Source organism: Prorops nasuta, unplaced genomic scaffold (assembly GCF_024137725.1).
Source record: "Prorops nasuta isolate Cenicafe-Biocafe unplaced genomic scaffold, Cenicafe_Pnas_1.2 PNAS00010, whole genome shotgun sequence".
In the NCBI taxonomy this organism is placed as follows: domain Eukaryota; kingdom Metazoa; phylum Arthropoda; class Insecta; order Hymenoptera; family Bethylidae; genus Prorops; species Prorops nasuta.
This window is the reverse complement of record NW_027116807.1, coordinates 7,349,971-7,366,985: the sequence shown is the minus strand read 5'-3', so window position 1 is coordinate 7,366,985 and position 17,015 is coordinate 7,349,971. Positions and strand designations below refer to the sequence as shown.

The 17,015-nt window shown below is 38.2% G+C and overlaps 1 protein-coding gene across 3 annotated transcripts; it reads right to left on the bottom strand.

Moving 5' to 3' along the window:
• Positions 1–677: 677 nt before the first annotated feature.
• Positions 678–15,372, bottom strand: Appl (amyloid-beta-like protein). Of its 3 annotated transcripts, none has more exons than XM_066732680.1 (15): positions 15,098–15,372; positions 9,601–9,654; positions 9,378–9,509; positions 8,880–9,006; positions 8,706–8,796; positions 8,254–8,384; positions 6,650–6,869; positions 6,361–6,568; positions 6,028–6,210; positions 5,862–5,933; positions 4,733–4,923; positions 4,465–4,625; positions 4,159–4,385; positions 3,920–4,066; positions 678–3,781 (listed from the first exon to the last, which is right to left on the bottom strand). In XM_066732680.1, the coding sequence occupies exons 1-15, from the start codon at positions 15,149–15,151 to the stop codon at positions 3,671–3,673; spliced, it is 2,109 nt and encodes a 702-aa protein (XP_066588777.1). In that variant the 5' UTR covers positions 15,152–15,372; the 3' UTR covers positions 678–3,670. The 3 variants fall into 3 exon arrangements, with proteins under 3 accessions (XP_066588777.1, XP_066588779.1, XP_066588778.1); XM_066732682.1 differs by having other exon boundaries at positions 4,465–4,565; XM_066732681.1 differs by having other exon boundaries at positions 6,028–6,201.
• Between the last annotated feature and the right edge of the window lie 1,643 nt (positions 15,373–17,015).

Here is a 17,015-nt window from a genome sequence, read left to right as displayed (position 1 = left end):
AGCGTGGGAGATTTGAAGAGTATCTTCATCTTCTGTTAACGGGATCCCTCACGCGAGCTTCACCGACAGTATAAGTCAATAAACAATTCGTTTAATAAAATTCAAATGCGAGGCAAATTGAACAATCGTGCCTTTGTAGGACAATGTGCCAGTCCTAACGAGTCAAACGAACTTAAAATCACTCAAATTAGTTGAAAAATAACGATGTACCATTGTGCCGCGTTTTTGAAGAGAGGTTACTTTTGGTCATTTCCACTTCAAGAACGCGGGACAGCGGTACAGCGTTATTCTTCATCCGATTTGAGTTTTTTTAAGCTCGATTGACTCGTTAGAATTGGCACCTTGTCATAAAGAAGCCCGTTTTTGCAATTTACTTCGCATTTAACTTTTGTTAAACGAATTGTTTATTAACTTGTACTGTCGGTAAAGCACGCGTGAGGCATCCCGTTAATGGAAATTAAAAAAACCATGGATAAACACAGCTTGTGAAGAATATTTAATTTATATCGATCTAATATACAAGAATTAAAAACAAATTAATCGTGTATTGCTTAATTACAAATGGGATAATGACAACAGTTTAGTTAAAAATTGAAAACCAACAAATTTGTTCAAATAAAGTGAAGAGAAACAAAAATAGTATTGGTCCGTAGGATGAAATAATGAGATGGCACAAGAAGGTGGAAAGCAATATAATTACACACGAATAATTTACCATAAAGTATGTATGTAACCGGCTGCTTATGCAATTTAGAATTACTATTAATTATCGGAAAAGGCGTGAATTCGGCACGTACAAATAAACCTTAAAAATAGTGCCTAGTTACATTATTATTATTATTATTATTATTTCGTCCGTCCGACAGTGAGACAGAGCCGCTATTTAAAGGACGTATATTTTCTTCATTTCCTCGTTCCCTTATATGATTTTAAGCTAATTACCACAATATATGTATATATGTATATATTTTATATATTAATAATATATATATATGATATACATATATACATATATATACTTATTACTTCTTTACAAAAATTAATTCTTAAAATTATAAAGGGTGGTTGGATGCGGACTCAGCATATTTTGAAGAATGATATATAGTATACTATATATGACCACCTCCACATCTCTAAAATACATGCATAAAACTGATATGCGTCACTTGCTAATACTGATATTGCTTTGCTTCTTGTTCTCAATATTTTTTTTCCGAAGCAAATCTCAAGTTTTCTTATAGCTGCCCTCAAATAGATCAAGATATTACCAATTGGAAAGTTCAAAATTTCAAATTACTTGTATCATATATATACGATTAAAGCAAGTATTACAATTGTTGTCTGAATTTTCTTTCACAATACGAAGACAACAGCATTTTAATTGGTATATTAATCACACTAATAGGCCAATTCCAATTAATTTACCGGTTGATTGGGGTAGTTCAATGCCAATAGGGATATATAGTATATAAATATATTATATATACTAGAAGATTAGCGAACTGTAAGAAAATTCTAACCATATAGAAATTTCTTCGTAAATCGTGAATCGACATCCATCCACGCATGCGATGTGTCAATATTTTAATGACAATATGCTGCAGGATAATATATATTTATATGTGTATATATAATACGTTTACATGTATATGCACGTGTGTATACGCGTATCCATTCATACCTAGCGTACACCCTCCCTTTTTCTTTCTCTCTCTCTCTATCACGCGCGACCACGTTTTATCTTACACTCTCTCTCTCTCTTCGGATCTCTCATTTTCTTTTTATCAGATCCATCAGATACAATCGCACGCACATACAGCATACAAACTCACATACATATACATATTTATGTATGTATATATATATATATACTAAACAATTTATATAATATACACATATATATAAATATTAGTTATCATTAATATATTGATGCTATTCTGCTGTATTTCATAGTCATAGTACACTCATGTGGTAATTACTATATTTTAATATATCTAAAATAATATTTTTAACATTCAGCGGTGTTTCCGTGTTTTTATATGTGTGTAGGAGAGCTAAAGCTATCCACGTAGCATCATCTGTCATTTCGTCCCTTCGCCGGTGTAGCGTGAGAAAATTTTCCAGGTAGAAGAGAGAGAGAGAGAAACATAGCTTCACACACAAATCAGCAATAAATAATAAATTATTTATGGTATAGGTCGCTATACGCAATATATTTATCATACTAAACAATATACACAATACTTATAATATTGTACATAAGAACTATGCACAAATAATTGTAAAATACTTTAATCGAATAATTATAAATGGCTGTGTGGATGAGAAATATATAATGTCTAACGATGATGGGAAAGGGCCCAAGGTAAAGAGAGCACCGCGATTTTAAGGGACAGGAGAGTCGACGTCTCCCTTCTCACGCGACACTGACAAAAGTACACGAGCAACTACCTTTTGACCATGTACAAATATATAAGCATTAAACGTGTAATATATTATCGTCATCATATTATAATAATATCCTAAGATAGTTATTGTATGAACGATCTTTCGAAAAAAAAGAAAATAAGAAATGCTCGCTTTAACAGCCGTCATTTTTCGACTTGAGTCAAAGAGGTATTAATGCCATTAAAGAAAATGTTACTCGTTTCATTCGCTTCTATTCCTCTTGTTCGACAGCCTTCTCGTGGCTTCTTCGATATCCCAGCTCTTTTTATTGTCACCAAGAATACTCGGTGAAGCCCTAACTGGCTGCCGAACATTCTTCGTTCAACAATGCCTTAGTTAGACTTTACCTCGAAAAACAGTGGACTCTTATTATTTTTCTTTTAAGGGAGAGCATGAGTTGTTTCATGTGGAATGATAGAATATCTTTCTTAGATTCTCATTAATATTACATACGTTAGTGATTTAGTCTCTTAAGTGTCAAATTGTCATAGTCTAAAAGTATATAGGTGTTAAGTACTGACAGGTCACCGAAAAACCAGGCAGTGGGGACCGACTAAGGATTAAGGGTCACATTACAAAATTTAATGTGCATCCATAAGAGATTCTGATATTTTCTGAGTATCATCTACGATCGTTAAGGAGATTATGCTGCGTCGCGAAAAATCGCTTTTGTTCCGAAGAACAGCTGATTATTGGAAATTGATGGAATACGCCTTATGCATAATCTTTATTGCCATAAAATTGTCCCGAAAAATACCAGAAGCTTGAAAATGCAGAAAGCACGTTGACAAGCTTTTTCGCGTGATCATACTCCTCGCTCCTAAATTTCTTTCTAACAAAACATCGCTATTCTTACAATCAAAATCATACTATTGCATCCTACTTCATCGCACTTCTTTCTGCATCTTCATCATATTACTAATATAATCAACAAAGAGAAAATAGAACACCGGAACCTAATCCATTTTTATGGCACACTGATATAAGTGGAATCTCAACACACAATTATTTTGTAAAATAATTTTGCTTTCCGAGATAATTCGGTTACGTCATTATGCCAATAAAAAATTAACACTCTTTGCCTCGTCAATCTGATCTCTAGAAATTGAATTTTTCTATCACACAGAATGAAATATCGTAATATTGAGACATTCGCAGAAAGTATAGTTGAAAATTAGGTTTGAAGAGTCAGATCAGCACGAGATTGTGTGACGCGGTGAAATTATTCTTTCACCTCGAAGTATTTGTATGTTGGGTTTTCATAACCGTTGATCTGCATGTTGGCCACGTGTCTTTCTTCTGGAGTGGCTGCCTGATCTACTTCCATAAAGCCCTTTAACAGCGGAGAAATATCATTAAAAATTGGAAAGGAAGGATATATATATATATATATATAACGGAATGACATATCAAATAAGACAGAGAAGACAAAAAAGAGAAAGCAAGGTTAATCTTGAGAGCTTAATAATACCTGACGGTGAGGGCTCCTCGCGCTTCGCCTTTTGAAAACTGCTACTCCGACTACTGCAGCTGCCATCAGAGCTATCCCAGCGAACGCCAAGGTGAAGTATACCGACCGCGATTCCCTGTGATAATTTTCTCGCTTCACGGAATAACCCTGTAGAAAAAGAATTCCAAGAAATTAGAGTTCAAAGTCGGGCTATTGCAGAAAAATGTTGTTCTACAAAATAAAGGAAAGCTAATTCCAACCGGTTCAGCGTGTGAAACGTCGTGGGTCATGCTGTGAGCTGCCCTAACGATACCCTCGTTATGCATGGCAGCCATGGCTGCTGGTTGCTCGGGTTGTTGAGGGGTCTCCTTAGTCTCGGTTGGCTGATCAGCTACCTCGTGCTGTTCTTGCTCCGTGCGTAATTCACCCCGCTCTGCCTTGCGTTGTTCTTTACGAGCTCGCTCCAGCTGTTTCTGATGTTCCTTCTCTGTCAAGATGTAGAAAAAATCAATTAATTTATTTAATTCAACTTTTAATCAACAGTATGCATCGTATTTGTAATTTACCTTGTTGTTTACTCGCCACATCTGCCTGGTACTTGTCTAAGATGGCGGCTTCAGCTTCACGGGTCATCGCCAGCAGCAAGCCAGGTGTCTCGTCTTTGCTCCTGAGTGCCAAAACGTAATCATCCATAAGACGACCAATTTTCGCGCTCAAATCTGGGTACCTACACGTAAGATTTCGGGCGTGTATTATAAAAAAAAAAGATTTTGCTTATATATAAATAAAATAGCAATCGACTGATGGGAGGACTGCAAAGAAATTTGCTCTAACCGTTCCAGCATCAGTAGGCTCTGATTTGTTATTTTGTCAATCTCTGCCAGGTGTTCCAAAGTTGCAGGTTTCTCGCGTTGAGCCTGCTCGAGGCTGCTATCGAGTAAATGCTTGTAGTGCGCAATAGTGTGATGCCTGTCCTTGTGAAGAGCTCTCAAAAGCTTCTGGAGGCATTTCTGAATACGATGCATCTACGAATTTTTACACAACATGTAAAAAAAAACACGCTTAAAAAAATAGCTGGTGCTATACAGGGTGAGGCAGCACTTGTAAGTTGCATTACGCGGCATGTGGATTAGCATAGCTCGCTCTTTATATGTATGTCTATGGATAGAAAAAACTGGAATTGAAGATCCCACGCCGTGTATTTGTATAAGTGGACTCACAAGAATATATCTCTTTATGCGTGTGTGACGTCCATATTCCAAAGTACTTCTTTACCCATTCAAAACGGGAAAAGTATTGTAACGTGTGAATCATCGTACACGCATAAATCTGCACATCGGTATAAAGGCCATAATGCACGGATGCGGCTGTCGAGCCTACTGCAAATGCGGTGGACGCTACATATACGAACGCAAAGAAACGATTTTTATCAATACATAAAAAATTGATCTAAATCTTTAAAGCCACGACATCAGCATTTAATTTAGTAAATGCTCCGTGCAATCAAGTCCTAAGTCCATATGTGCAGAAACGCGGAGCCACAGCTTCTACTTCGAGTTTTTTCTACACATAGATAGATACTAGGCGCGGCGCGGATATCGACACGCCGTTTAATGGTACCGCTCGATCGAAATTACACGGCGCGTGGAGTGACGCGTCTGGCTTGCGGCAGATAACGAGTGAGACACGACTCCACTGTCAATCGCACCGTATCCTTCCCATAACCTACTGCTCACGTGACGCGTCGATTCACACACCGCGAAATTCCATCTTGAAAGAATGCTCATCTTCGTTACCACGATAGATATCAATTTTTTTTAGAAACTTATTTTCATTTACGTTCAAAAAGATTTTAAAAAATTGATATTTTTTATAGCTATGGCGATAAATGGATTTTCATATTCTAACTCTGGGGTATCTTTTTGGCGCTTTATCCTGTACACGCTTTCACGATTAATCTTACATTTGGCGGTGTTTCGTTAAGCGCAGCAGTGTAACAAGCCATGGCTTCCTCATTCCTTTGCTTTACAGCTTCCTAAAAAGGTAATAAAATATATCATTAAAAAGTTCGAAACCAAGGAATTTAATTTTAATTTTTCACTTACTAATCTTTTCTTTTTTCAACGAACCTGAACTCGTTGCTGATGCATAGCACTCAGCTGATGTTTCTCAGCATTACCGCTCTCCTCGAGTGCCGCTACAGTTTGCTGGAAACGTGCTGTCATCCATCGTTTAAAGGCATCAGCAGCAACAGGATCTCGAGCACGAATGTCTTGATATCTCTCTTCCAGGTCACTCCAGTCCTTCATCACCTGAAATTGTTGCAGCGCAAAGATTCGACACTAATGTTTCGCCCTGTATTATCTTTTATTCAGCTACTATTGTACACGAATGAAGTATCATTATTGTCGTACATCGTTGACTCGTACTACTGACGATCAGACTGAAAAATGCAACGCTACCTTTGTTACTTTTTCCTTATGAACTTCCTCGAGTCTCATTTGAGCTTGTTTGTAACTCTGGTGCTCCGATCTTGGATCAAAGTGTGTCAGATAAGGATCGGGTGTGCCTTGAGGCTGAGAAGGCTGCTGTGTGCTGCTGCTAAGTGGCAGCGGCATCGCAGTCGCTTCTTGCTTGGCTTTTTCTGTTCCAGATGTTGTTACTGGCCGACTGTACAGAAAACAATGATTAATTATCAAACACATTATTAAACGTGAAAGCTCAGATAATTAATAAATAAAAAATAAAAACCTAGTAGTAGTATCATAATCATCGAGATATTCCTCGTCGCTCTCATCTTCATCATGCTCTCCCCAGTTTCCGTCCCATCCATAATCGTCATCGTCATCGATGTCTCCATCATCGTCAGCGTCTTCGTCGAGATCAAAATCGTCCCTTTCTTCCTCATCCCCGTCATCGTCCGTATTTTTCGGAATTGGCATGTCGATTGGTTTCTTGCACTTTACGTTTTCTGCATAATTGCAAATAAAGCAGGAAAATGAAACAGAATTAGTGAAATTGAACAAACGTCAGAGAGGCTGATATTATAAATATTTTTAGATGATTGAGATGAGATGAATGGAGTTTTCAGGGTAAGATCATTGAGCAAAGTTCAAGCGGGGTAATATTCAGCTGACTACTGTTTAATTGGGTCTCCGTGGCGGCGACGGAGGAGAAGAGGAGGGGTGCGCTGGGGATTTGAGAAACTTTAAAACTGGCAAGTTTGACGAAAATGCGTTCTCGCGTGCTAAGTGTTACAGGGACAGCCTTGCACTCTGAGGCTAACTAGATCCTCGAGATGTTCCATTCTTCGGGAATAGTCGGTCTGATGAGTCGGATGCTTCACTCCAAGAAGCGAGAACAATTTCTGCTGATTATAAGCCCCAGCTCACACTTCTCAAACAAATACCACACAAGTCATGAAAGAAAAAAAAGGCATATAGTAAGAGATTTACACTGAAATTCATCTTCTCTAATATTTTCATACATATTTTTATATTCCACAAGAGTTTCTATGATTTCCGATTAACGAAATTCATAAATTATTTAACAATTCAATACTCAAACCTGAAAGTGAATATTTTTATCGAGTTTAACGAGGATAATCTATAAAAAGTATGTATTAAGCGAACCTCGCATTTTGATCGTAAAGAGAGACTAGCAATTCCCTTGATTTCCCACTAACACGAGATTAATAAAATATTAAAAAATAAAATCTCGAAAGCAGAAAAACCCGAGTATTTTCCTGCAGTTTAACGATTATCAGCTGTAAAGGGCCTAGGTATTAAAGGAATCTCGCGTTAGCCCCTCCCCCCTCCCCCTCCGAGTGGAGCCCCCCTCGCGTTCTACTTCTTGCCCGCTCGTACAATCAATAACCTTGCGTCAACGTTCTCGACGACTGCGCGTCGCGACGCTATAAGTTTCTACGCCGTTGTGCATCCTATTTTCTTTACGCGTCTCTCCCCCCTACAAATTTCGAGTTTCCGGCGGAAGTACTAGCCGCTGATGAATATGAATACGCCTACTTCTTCTCCATCGATTGTCGCACTCCTCCAACCACGTGCAGTTGTCCAAATCGGTTATCGATTGATTCCGCGGCTGCACGTATACCTATGTACAGTATATTTCTATAATACTCAAGGAATATCACCTCCCTCTCTTTCTCTCTCTCTCTCTCTCTCTCTCTCTCTCTCTCTCTCTCTCTCTCTCTCTCTCACAGTTTTTTCGCAGAGCCAAGACTTTTCGCACTCTTCTCTAGGAATGAAGGAAAAAACGAGTCAGGGGCAGAATAATACATAAATGTACTTTAACATGCATACGAATGTAAATGATATATATGTACGTACGTTACGTACCTTTCAGATGTTTCGGACAGCAAACAAACTCTACTCCAGCGAATAACGATATTCCACAAGGCAGGAGCATCGCAAAACTTCGTAGGTTCATATTTCGCTCCCGGCAGGTATCTGCTGCTGTAGCGTTCCACCTGAAGGAACAACAAACAATGAATTCCTTGGAAGAGAAATGCTTCTGGTTGCAGGATCGAGCAATTATTGAGTAAAATAAATAATTTCAAGCCCATTTCGGTACACACAGACGCCCGTATAAAAGCTTTTTCAAGGCTTTCACAATATTGAACTGGAGCCGTTGAAAAGGGCACGACCCTGGCAAGCGTTAATGGCGCTACGTGCACGCTTTGATCCAAACCTTTGCAACGTCTATTTAGCGATAAAAAAAGATGCCAGGAGTTTTCTACCAGCAGGCTCGAAATAGCTGCTCTTCTAGGGGCGAGCCGTTTTTCCTTTACCTGTGGGATTCCCAACATTTTGTTTGGTTGTGTAGGTGATCGAAGAGGCATCCCTCGGGAACCAAGAGAGCATCGCTTTGGAAAGGTCCCTCTATAATGATTCAGAGCAATTGGATCAGTGTTGAATTTAACAGATTCAAAGTTTTCGTCAACAACGAGAGTTGGTGTACTTACCCAGGCATCTGTACGGTTTCACCCACCGAGACAATTTGCATTTGGTCCTTCCTGGTTTGCACCAACCGCTCACTCGCACGTAATGAGATGATTCCACGATATTGGTGATATCTCGTTTCGGGTAAGCCTAAGAACGTCAAATTTTCATATAGTGAGCTGTATCTATGATAATAATAATAAATACGTGTGCAAGTGAAAAGCGAGGACTCGACTTGACAGTTTAATCAACGCTGCGTATAATAATAACCAACGTCCAACCTCTCAATTTACGAGATGAAAATTAAATCGAGAATAGTGTGCACATAATAGACTTACACAGGTAACTTTCTTAATTGATATATACGTGCACAATTCTTTCTCTGTATTTCTGTTCCGTTGCTAAACTTTAATTTGTTTCACGTACAGACGGCAATTTTCTCACCGGTTGGCAAACAAACGTACCACTCGGTCGATAATAAGTGGTTCAATATATATATATATATACATATGGTGTCTTACTTTTTTACAATATTCCAGAATTTCGAGCTTGTCCGTCATGCAGCTCTTCTTATCCGTGGAGGAGACCCATCGACCTTGATCGCTCATATGTTGAGCCAGATAGGCCTCGCCAGGCTCGCACAGAGTCGCTACCTGTTCGAACAAACCGATGCTCGGTAATTAGTCACTGAGTCGAAAAGTTAACCTCTTTTCGGTTTTCCGATAGTTTACTCGCTTTGCTTACCTGTGGTTCGGATCGTCCACCGGCTGGCGCCAATTCCAATCGCTCGGATACCGCCTGAAACAAGTAATCGAAGGTCAACAAAAATTCTAACCTCTCAATGCTGACTGACTGCCATTGAAATGACACTTTTATCACCGTCAAACACCAGACGCTCTAAACTATACCCCCTACCCCCCTCCTTTTCTCCTCCAGACACTTGTTGAGTCAATGTTTTAAGTATTTCAATTTCATCCAGTTTCATTTCAATCGGCGTCGCTATTGCAACACGCCTACCGGCCATAAATCATTTCCCGCGTTTTTACCCTACCTTTCCGCTAGAGCGACGGAGTCGGCGATAACTCGTAGTTGCACAAACCTATGTGCCGAATTTGTAAACCGAACTAAGCGAGAACTTCAGCTTAGTAATTACTTTGGATGAACTACGCGTTGCGTTGAAGGTTAGAGTAAGACAAGTTGATCTTAGTTAAGACAGTGCTAAGATTAAGGGGTTAAGTCAATTTAGACGTGGAAAATAGACATTTTGTAACTTTTTCTCAGAGGAACCATGGAACATAACGAATTTCTAAGATTAGATCATTATTGTACGACTATTGAGCTATAAGGAATAATTTTTTTAAATAGATTCGTGTCAAAATGTAGAAACTGCACAGTATTTCTTCATTGACGATTTTTTTACTGTAGTTTATAACTGGAATGGCTACTTGCACAGTTTTTAGTTAGGATAAAAAAATACATTTTATTCGATTCATCATGAGAACAGAGCTAGAGTAGTATGGTGTGGGAAATATTGAATCTCGTTCCCCTCGCGTACTATAGGTTTGCTTCTTTCTCGCTGCACTACCTAACTGATGCAATTAGTTGAAACAAGACAAGCAATACATATAATCGTGTTTTCTCATTCTATACTTAACGGGAATCCGTATACCGACATTACAGGGCGAAAACTATTTCGCATGCAGCGTCGTCATTTGTTGACGGATTGTAAAGTTATTACATGTTTTTGGAAATGCCAGAAGCTTATCTACTAAGTTACGTAAGGAAAATTAACAAAAAATGAAAAAAAATTTGTTTAAATAAATATATTAACATTATTGAGAAACAACAATTAAATCGCAAAATCCCCCAACGTACTTTACTAGATAATGTTCATACGTTTCCAAAAAGTCCAGTAAAATGCAAATCTGTCAAGAAATTACGATGCTGCATGCGAAATAAATAATGGAAGAATTTCGTGTTCGGGAAGTCGCCAACACGAAATTTTTCCATTATTTATTTCGCATGCAGCATCGTCATTTCTTGACAGATTTGTATTTTAGTGGATTTTTTGGAAACGTATGAACATTATCTAGTAAAGTATGTTGGGGGATTTTGCGATTTAATTGTTGTTTCTCAATAATGTTAATATATTTATTTAAACAAAATTTTTTTTTTCATTTTTTGTTAATTTTCCTAACGTAACTTAGTAGATAAGCTTCTGGCATTTCCAAAAACATGTAATAACTTTACAATCCGTCAACAAATAACGACGCTGCATGCGAAATAGTTTTGCTCTGTAATGTCGGTATACGGATTCCCGTTAAAGGTGTACTACTATGACAACTTCAAGTAACCACGTATATATATTTTTTTAACGGTTTTCGAATGTATACCAGATCAAAAATATTTCAAGAAAATTTCATAAAGAATGGAATAGTCTAAGTGTTTACTTTTCAGTTTTATTCGAGCACGCTACCAGCTGTATATATGTATGTATATCTGCGGAAGCACTTTAAATGCGTTTTTCTTCGAATCACTTTTTTCCTTACTGTGTTGACGTTTTATCCGGAAGTACTGAACCGATCCTTAAGAAATTTTCTATACATATTCGTCACATGTTTGAGTATGGTGGGTACTAGAATTAAGTAAAAATAATGAGTTTTACCGTTTTTTTTTACCGAAAAAATCTTTTTTAGTATTTTTTAACCAACAGTTACAATTTTTGTTATTTTTGCATAAAAGTTAACAAAACCAATTTAAAAAATAGCCACATTCATACCGAACGTAGATCTAGCTGATATTTTTGTTTCAGATAATTCTTCCATCAACAATCATCCGCACAATATACATCGATTATTTCAGGGGCTGTGCGAATGCTACAATTAAAAAAAAATTGGCAAAGTGAAAAAAATTCATAAATTTCAAAAGTATTTTCTTCGAACCTAAAAAACATCACACTAATATTTTTACAGGAGCTTTCTGCAAAATTCTCAAAAATAACTAGTTACTCGGGTGTGCATAGTGGTATAAGAAGCCCCTTATTTCAGTAGTATAGCAGTATAATAAAAAACATGCTTTTGATATGGCATTTAAGTTTTGCCTAGAAAGTACAAAGTGAAGCAGCTCAAATATAAAGGAATCATATCTCCGCAAGTGTTACCAAAGAATTCTATGATATACCAATTTTTAAAAAAATTGAGTTTTTCTGAAAAAAAAAAAATAAAAAATAAAAATTCCATGAAAAATTGCGAGAAGATTATTTATAACGAGAGAACTATGCAATTTAATGACTAATTATAAGCATTTCTATAGAGAATGTAATTTCGAATAAACAGTTAAATTTTGAAATAAATCGGTCAACTTTTGTTCGAGTTATATGCTGCCACCTGATTGGAAATATGTGGTTTCGAGAAAAATATACGTTTAAAATATTTCTCTGAACTTAAACACAGCTTGCAATTGTTTTTAAATTTTAACACGACATTCCATTCGTAGAGTTATTATATGTATATATAGCATCTGCTAAAATTTGGAATCGATTGACTTTATGCTTCATGCTTTATCCTCGTCAGTAAGTTTTTACAGCGTTGCTACTTTGTCCCAGCTTATAACTCCTCCATTATACAATAAACATAAAATTCAAACCAAACTAACACGCATCTTTTGACGATATTTCTTTTAAAGTATAAATAATGAATAAAGACTAAATTTTCATAGAGTAGTCGGATAATAACAGTCTTTTAACTCTCTTAATTCTTTTTGAGCGTGTAAGCCCCATTCTTTAATTAAAAATAAAAGCGCAGAAAAATTTCACGTTACCAACGCTGGTAAGCTGATTTTTAATGTAGAATATCTCTGCGAGAAAAAGTCAATCGACTCTAAATTTTAGTTGGCGATAGATAATAAGTTTATAAATGGAACATTAAAATTTAAAAACAATTGTTCACTGATAAAAATGTAGAAATTTTTACAATATATCAGAGATTTACTAACACATTGAACACCGTGTATACCAATACAACTATAATGAAATGAGAATGTATGGTAGTGCATATGCATGCTATGAACGCAGCTACCGTTAATTTATTTTTTAAAATTCAAGTGTATTTTTTGTTTACATTTACAGTTACACATTCTTACTTCAATAACGTTGTACGACGTGCACGGTGTTTGTACCAAAGAGCCAGGAAACAATTCAAAATTCAAGTAAATAGCGATTTTATCCATCTATAAAACTTTGCCACATTATTTTCCAGATGTTGAAACATTTTTCAAGGAAAAAAGAGGTTTTCTCAGAATTCTAAAGTGACCTAACCGCTCGAGTTTCGTTTATAAACAGAGCGCCATGTTTGATACATGACCGGCGACATCACTTCCGTTTCTACTGTAAACGTTTGAAATCGTTCTGGTGTGGTCCATTTACTAATCACATCGAACGTTCGCGTCTGGTACAATACGAGAACGTTACAATTCTATGTAAATACTGATAAACTCCAAAGTTTGTTTTTAATGGAAAAATACCGGTGGCAGGGTTAGGCTAATAAACCGACGGCACGCCTCCTCTGTGAAGCAGCAGACCCCGTGGTGCCCCCTCAAGAGCATTTGACGTATTAATCAGTGATCGGTTTGTCTCTCGCATGCATCACTTCATTTGCATTCGTTGCTAGTCTCAATGTCGTTATAAAAATATTTCTTTTTTCATGTTTCATTACAAAAATAGAGAGGGGAGTAGTAAGTTCGTGCAGTATTTCTTCCAACTGCCTGCGTTTCACGAACAAAGTTTACATAATTTATCTGCTGATAGAAATTTCGCGATCATTCCTGACGTACATTTTTCAAACTTTCTTTTGGACTATAGCTTAAAAAAGGGCTAAAACGCCGTACCAATTTCAAGAAATTATTTAATTTTAGTTCACCTACGCGCAGGAAATTGTGTATTACTGCTGCGATCGATTGGCAAAATAACGATTTCCGCCCGATGCTCCGAGGCATCTCTCTCCCACTCCTCTCTGCCTCGCGTTCGGAATCAATTCAAATAATTACCAACCATCAATGGGATGTGTCTATTCTAAACTCATTATTATTGTTACGAAGGAAAGATTGTTGTTTCAAAAAGCGACAGGATTTGTAGATGCGGTGGAGTAAATCAGTAGAGATTATAGCAGACGTATAGTGTCGTAGTAGACGTAAAGTTAATTGAAGACGTATGAAAACGGAAGTACAAGCACATTGACTTCACACCGGTTACGCTTCCGTTTTTCTGTGTTTCAAATACGTCTACATTCACTACGTTGCTTTGTCTGCCATCACTCTGAAATAATGTGGGAGGACGTCCGGGATTTTATGACCATTCGTGTCAATTCGAAAATGTTTTGTTGCCGGTCTGCCGGATCAAGCTGAGTATCGAACCCCGAACATGCTACGAAAAACTCGATCGAATTGAAGTGAAAGAAAATACGGTATGACTGGTATGAGTCACATCCAGTTTGCCAAGCATCTTAACGAAACGAATATTTCCAATTTATTCCCTGAACACAGCAACGCTCAGAGAGCAATAACTGGAGTAATAAAGAATATTATGAGAAGAAGCCGCGTGAACGGTGCGTCGAGTGAACTAAATTAGCAAGGATATTAGACCGAAATTGAGGGGTTGAAATTGCATTTTCCTAGCATTATCAGCGGCAAACACTGATGGGGCCTGGAACAACACGCCGCAGACTGCTTTAAATCGAACGAGAGAATTTAATTTGGTGAGAATCGAGTTTTCCGAGCCACGTCCCTATATCTTAAACCACAGGTGTGAATCATTGTCAAGGAGAATAAAGCTTACAAAATGAGATTTCTTTGCTTTTTAATACTGGCTAACACGAAGCTGAAACACGGATCGATCGTCCAAAGCCACTTGACAGTCTGAATATGCTGCACACTGGTTAAGACATTTTCTTGGTAAGAAAAACATGCAGTTTACATTGAGAGTTCGAGCACACCACATATAATTATAGTAGTAGTGTACACAAGGATCGATCAGTCCGCAGGATCGCTAAAAACACGCAGAAAAGCAGTAGGTGTAGGTGGAATGATATAGAGAGAGAAAGAGTGAGGGAGAGAGAGAAAGAAGAGAGTAGGGGAAAAGAGTAGAAAAAGAAAAAGATGTGGAAATGTGAGTGAGGAGGGAGGCGATCCGGTTCTCTTCTTTTGTTTGCTTCGCCCACGATGTACCTGAATGGGAAACACGACTCACCTGGATCCGACAAACGAATAGAACGCCCAGCACAGACACGATTAACTCCTTCATGTTTCGTTAAATCCTGAAGAAACTCGGGAAACGTTCGTAACCCCCGGTTTTACCCGGAAATCGAGCCGCGAGCCGCGTTATCGCAGCGATGCTCTCCTTCCGATCGCACGCACGTAAAAAGCTAAGTGAGAACTTGGTATATAAGCGCAGCTAAAGCAAATTTACGCAATACGGAGGAACGGATGAGAGCAGAGCAGCACAGTACTACCTGTCTCCGTACTGGCTGGGTGGGTCGCTCGGCTCGGTGGCTGAAATTAAGATGGCGCCGGGAGCGCTCGCCGCTCCTCCAATCAGAAGCGCCCATTATCCGAAAAGCGCACTCACATGCGCTGTGCAACCCGTCATCAGTCGATACTCTGGCGGGAACAGCAGCCTTTTGAATCACATCGAAATCTCTCGTACCTCTCTCCCTCTCTAACTTATCTCACTTTTTAATCGGTATCTGACAATTTTCATCCGGCGAAATCAAAGCCACTCGTAATTTTCGCTTTTAACGTTTTTACCCGTACCAAGGCAGAATTGGAACGGGGTGGATGAACTCGAGCGCCTCAAGTGTACATTAGATGGATAAATAGAGGCGGAAGTAGTTTTTTGCCTGACGTGCGCGCCTTGCGCTTCCATTGCCTCCTGTCGTGGATTTATTAAAAAGACGTGCCATTGCCATTAGCGATGCACTACTAATGATGCTGCCAGCTAACCTCTCACACCTTTAACAGCCATTATACTATAGTGTAGTATATCTATATATGCATTAAGTGTAAAAGAGGTAGGAGGGAAGCCATCCAAGTCCATTAGAAAATCAGCAACCTGTGGATACTCTATCGAGCCAGCTAGCTTTATAATATATATATTGAATGAGAAACTCATTCATGGATTCATTGAAATTAATGAACTGTTACAGCTAAAATTACTTTTTGCGCTCAGATTCCTGTCGTATTTATTTAATCAATACACCAATCCATAAAGAGTAATTGGCTCACGAAGATACCTAATGTTTTTGTCAAACGATGCTACACTGGGATAATTGAATGGAGTAGTAGAGAGCTATTGCTACGTAATAGGTGTTAGTAGTCAAAAAGTAACTGTCGTCCGTCTGTCAACCTTCAGCAGCTTCACGCCAGTAGAAAAAGTCATTGTGGCACGGACCATCGCCTACGGCCTATGTCGTGTATTTCGAGCTACTTCTCGTCACTGTAAAAAACACGCCATCTTTAATTCAGTAACGATTCACCTGCATCAACGAGGTGAATAATAAAGGTAAAGGTAAAGAGGGGAAGGGGGAGGGAGAGGGAATAAATAAAAAATGATCAATATAGCTCATGCACGATATAAAATATAGTTCGTTTCCATACACATGAATCTAACCTGCTATTGTTGTCACCACTTGTTCTAACCTCGTCAATACAAACGAATTGAAAATAAGTCGGAATATCGATGATAGTTCCTCAGTATAAATATATACATAACAAAATGAGAATCTTAAAAAGGAAGTTTGTCAAGGAATTCGTGGAAAGATTTTTCAGGAGGATTAAAGTTTCTAGAGTTGTTTGAAGCGTGGCAAAAGTAGGGTTAGCGTCATATATGGCGTTGCCGAGCGGGAAAAAAGGAGGGGGAGGAGGGAGGGTGTAAAAGAGCGAGAATGTTGGATCTTTAGAAAGAAGTGGTCTTTCTTATCTGTTTTGGAAAGAGCATGAAAACGCATGAGTAAGTAGCCTTGGCCCGTAGGTTGGTTCGTGTGTCAAGCACCGTCTCCACTGGTTACCGTGGAAACGGTATCGATTTCAACCCTCAGCTATGCAGCAGAAAGCGGCACCACACCATGGGGGTCTCTTCACCCCTAGTTTCGACACAGCACGGAGAAGCA

Excerpts from the sequence above, each read along its gene's own strand:
- Appl (XM_066732680.1), bottom strand. The coding sequence starts at position 15,151 with ATGAAGGAGTTAATCGTGTCTGTGCTGGGCGTTCTATTCGTTTGTCGG. Across the intron at positions 6,569-6,649 it reads GATTATGATACTACTACTAG|TCGGCCAGTAACAACATCTG; the intron begins GTTTTTATTTTT and ends TTTTCTGTACAG. Across the intron at positions 4,386-4,464 it reads TGTGGCGAGTAAACAACAAG|AGAAGGAACATCAGAAACAG; the intron begins GTAAATTACAAA and ends ACATCTTGACAG.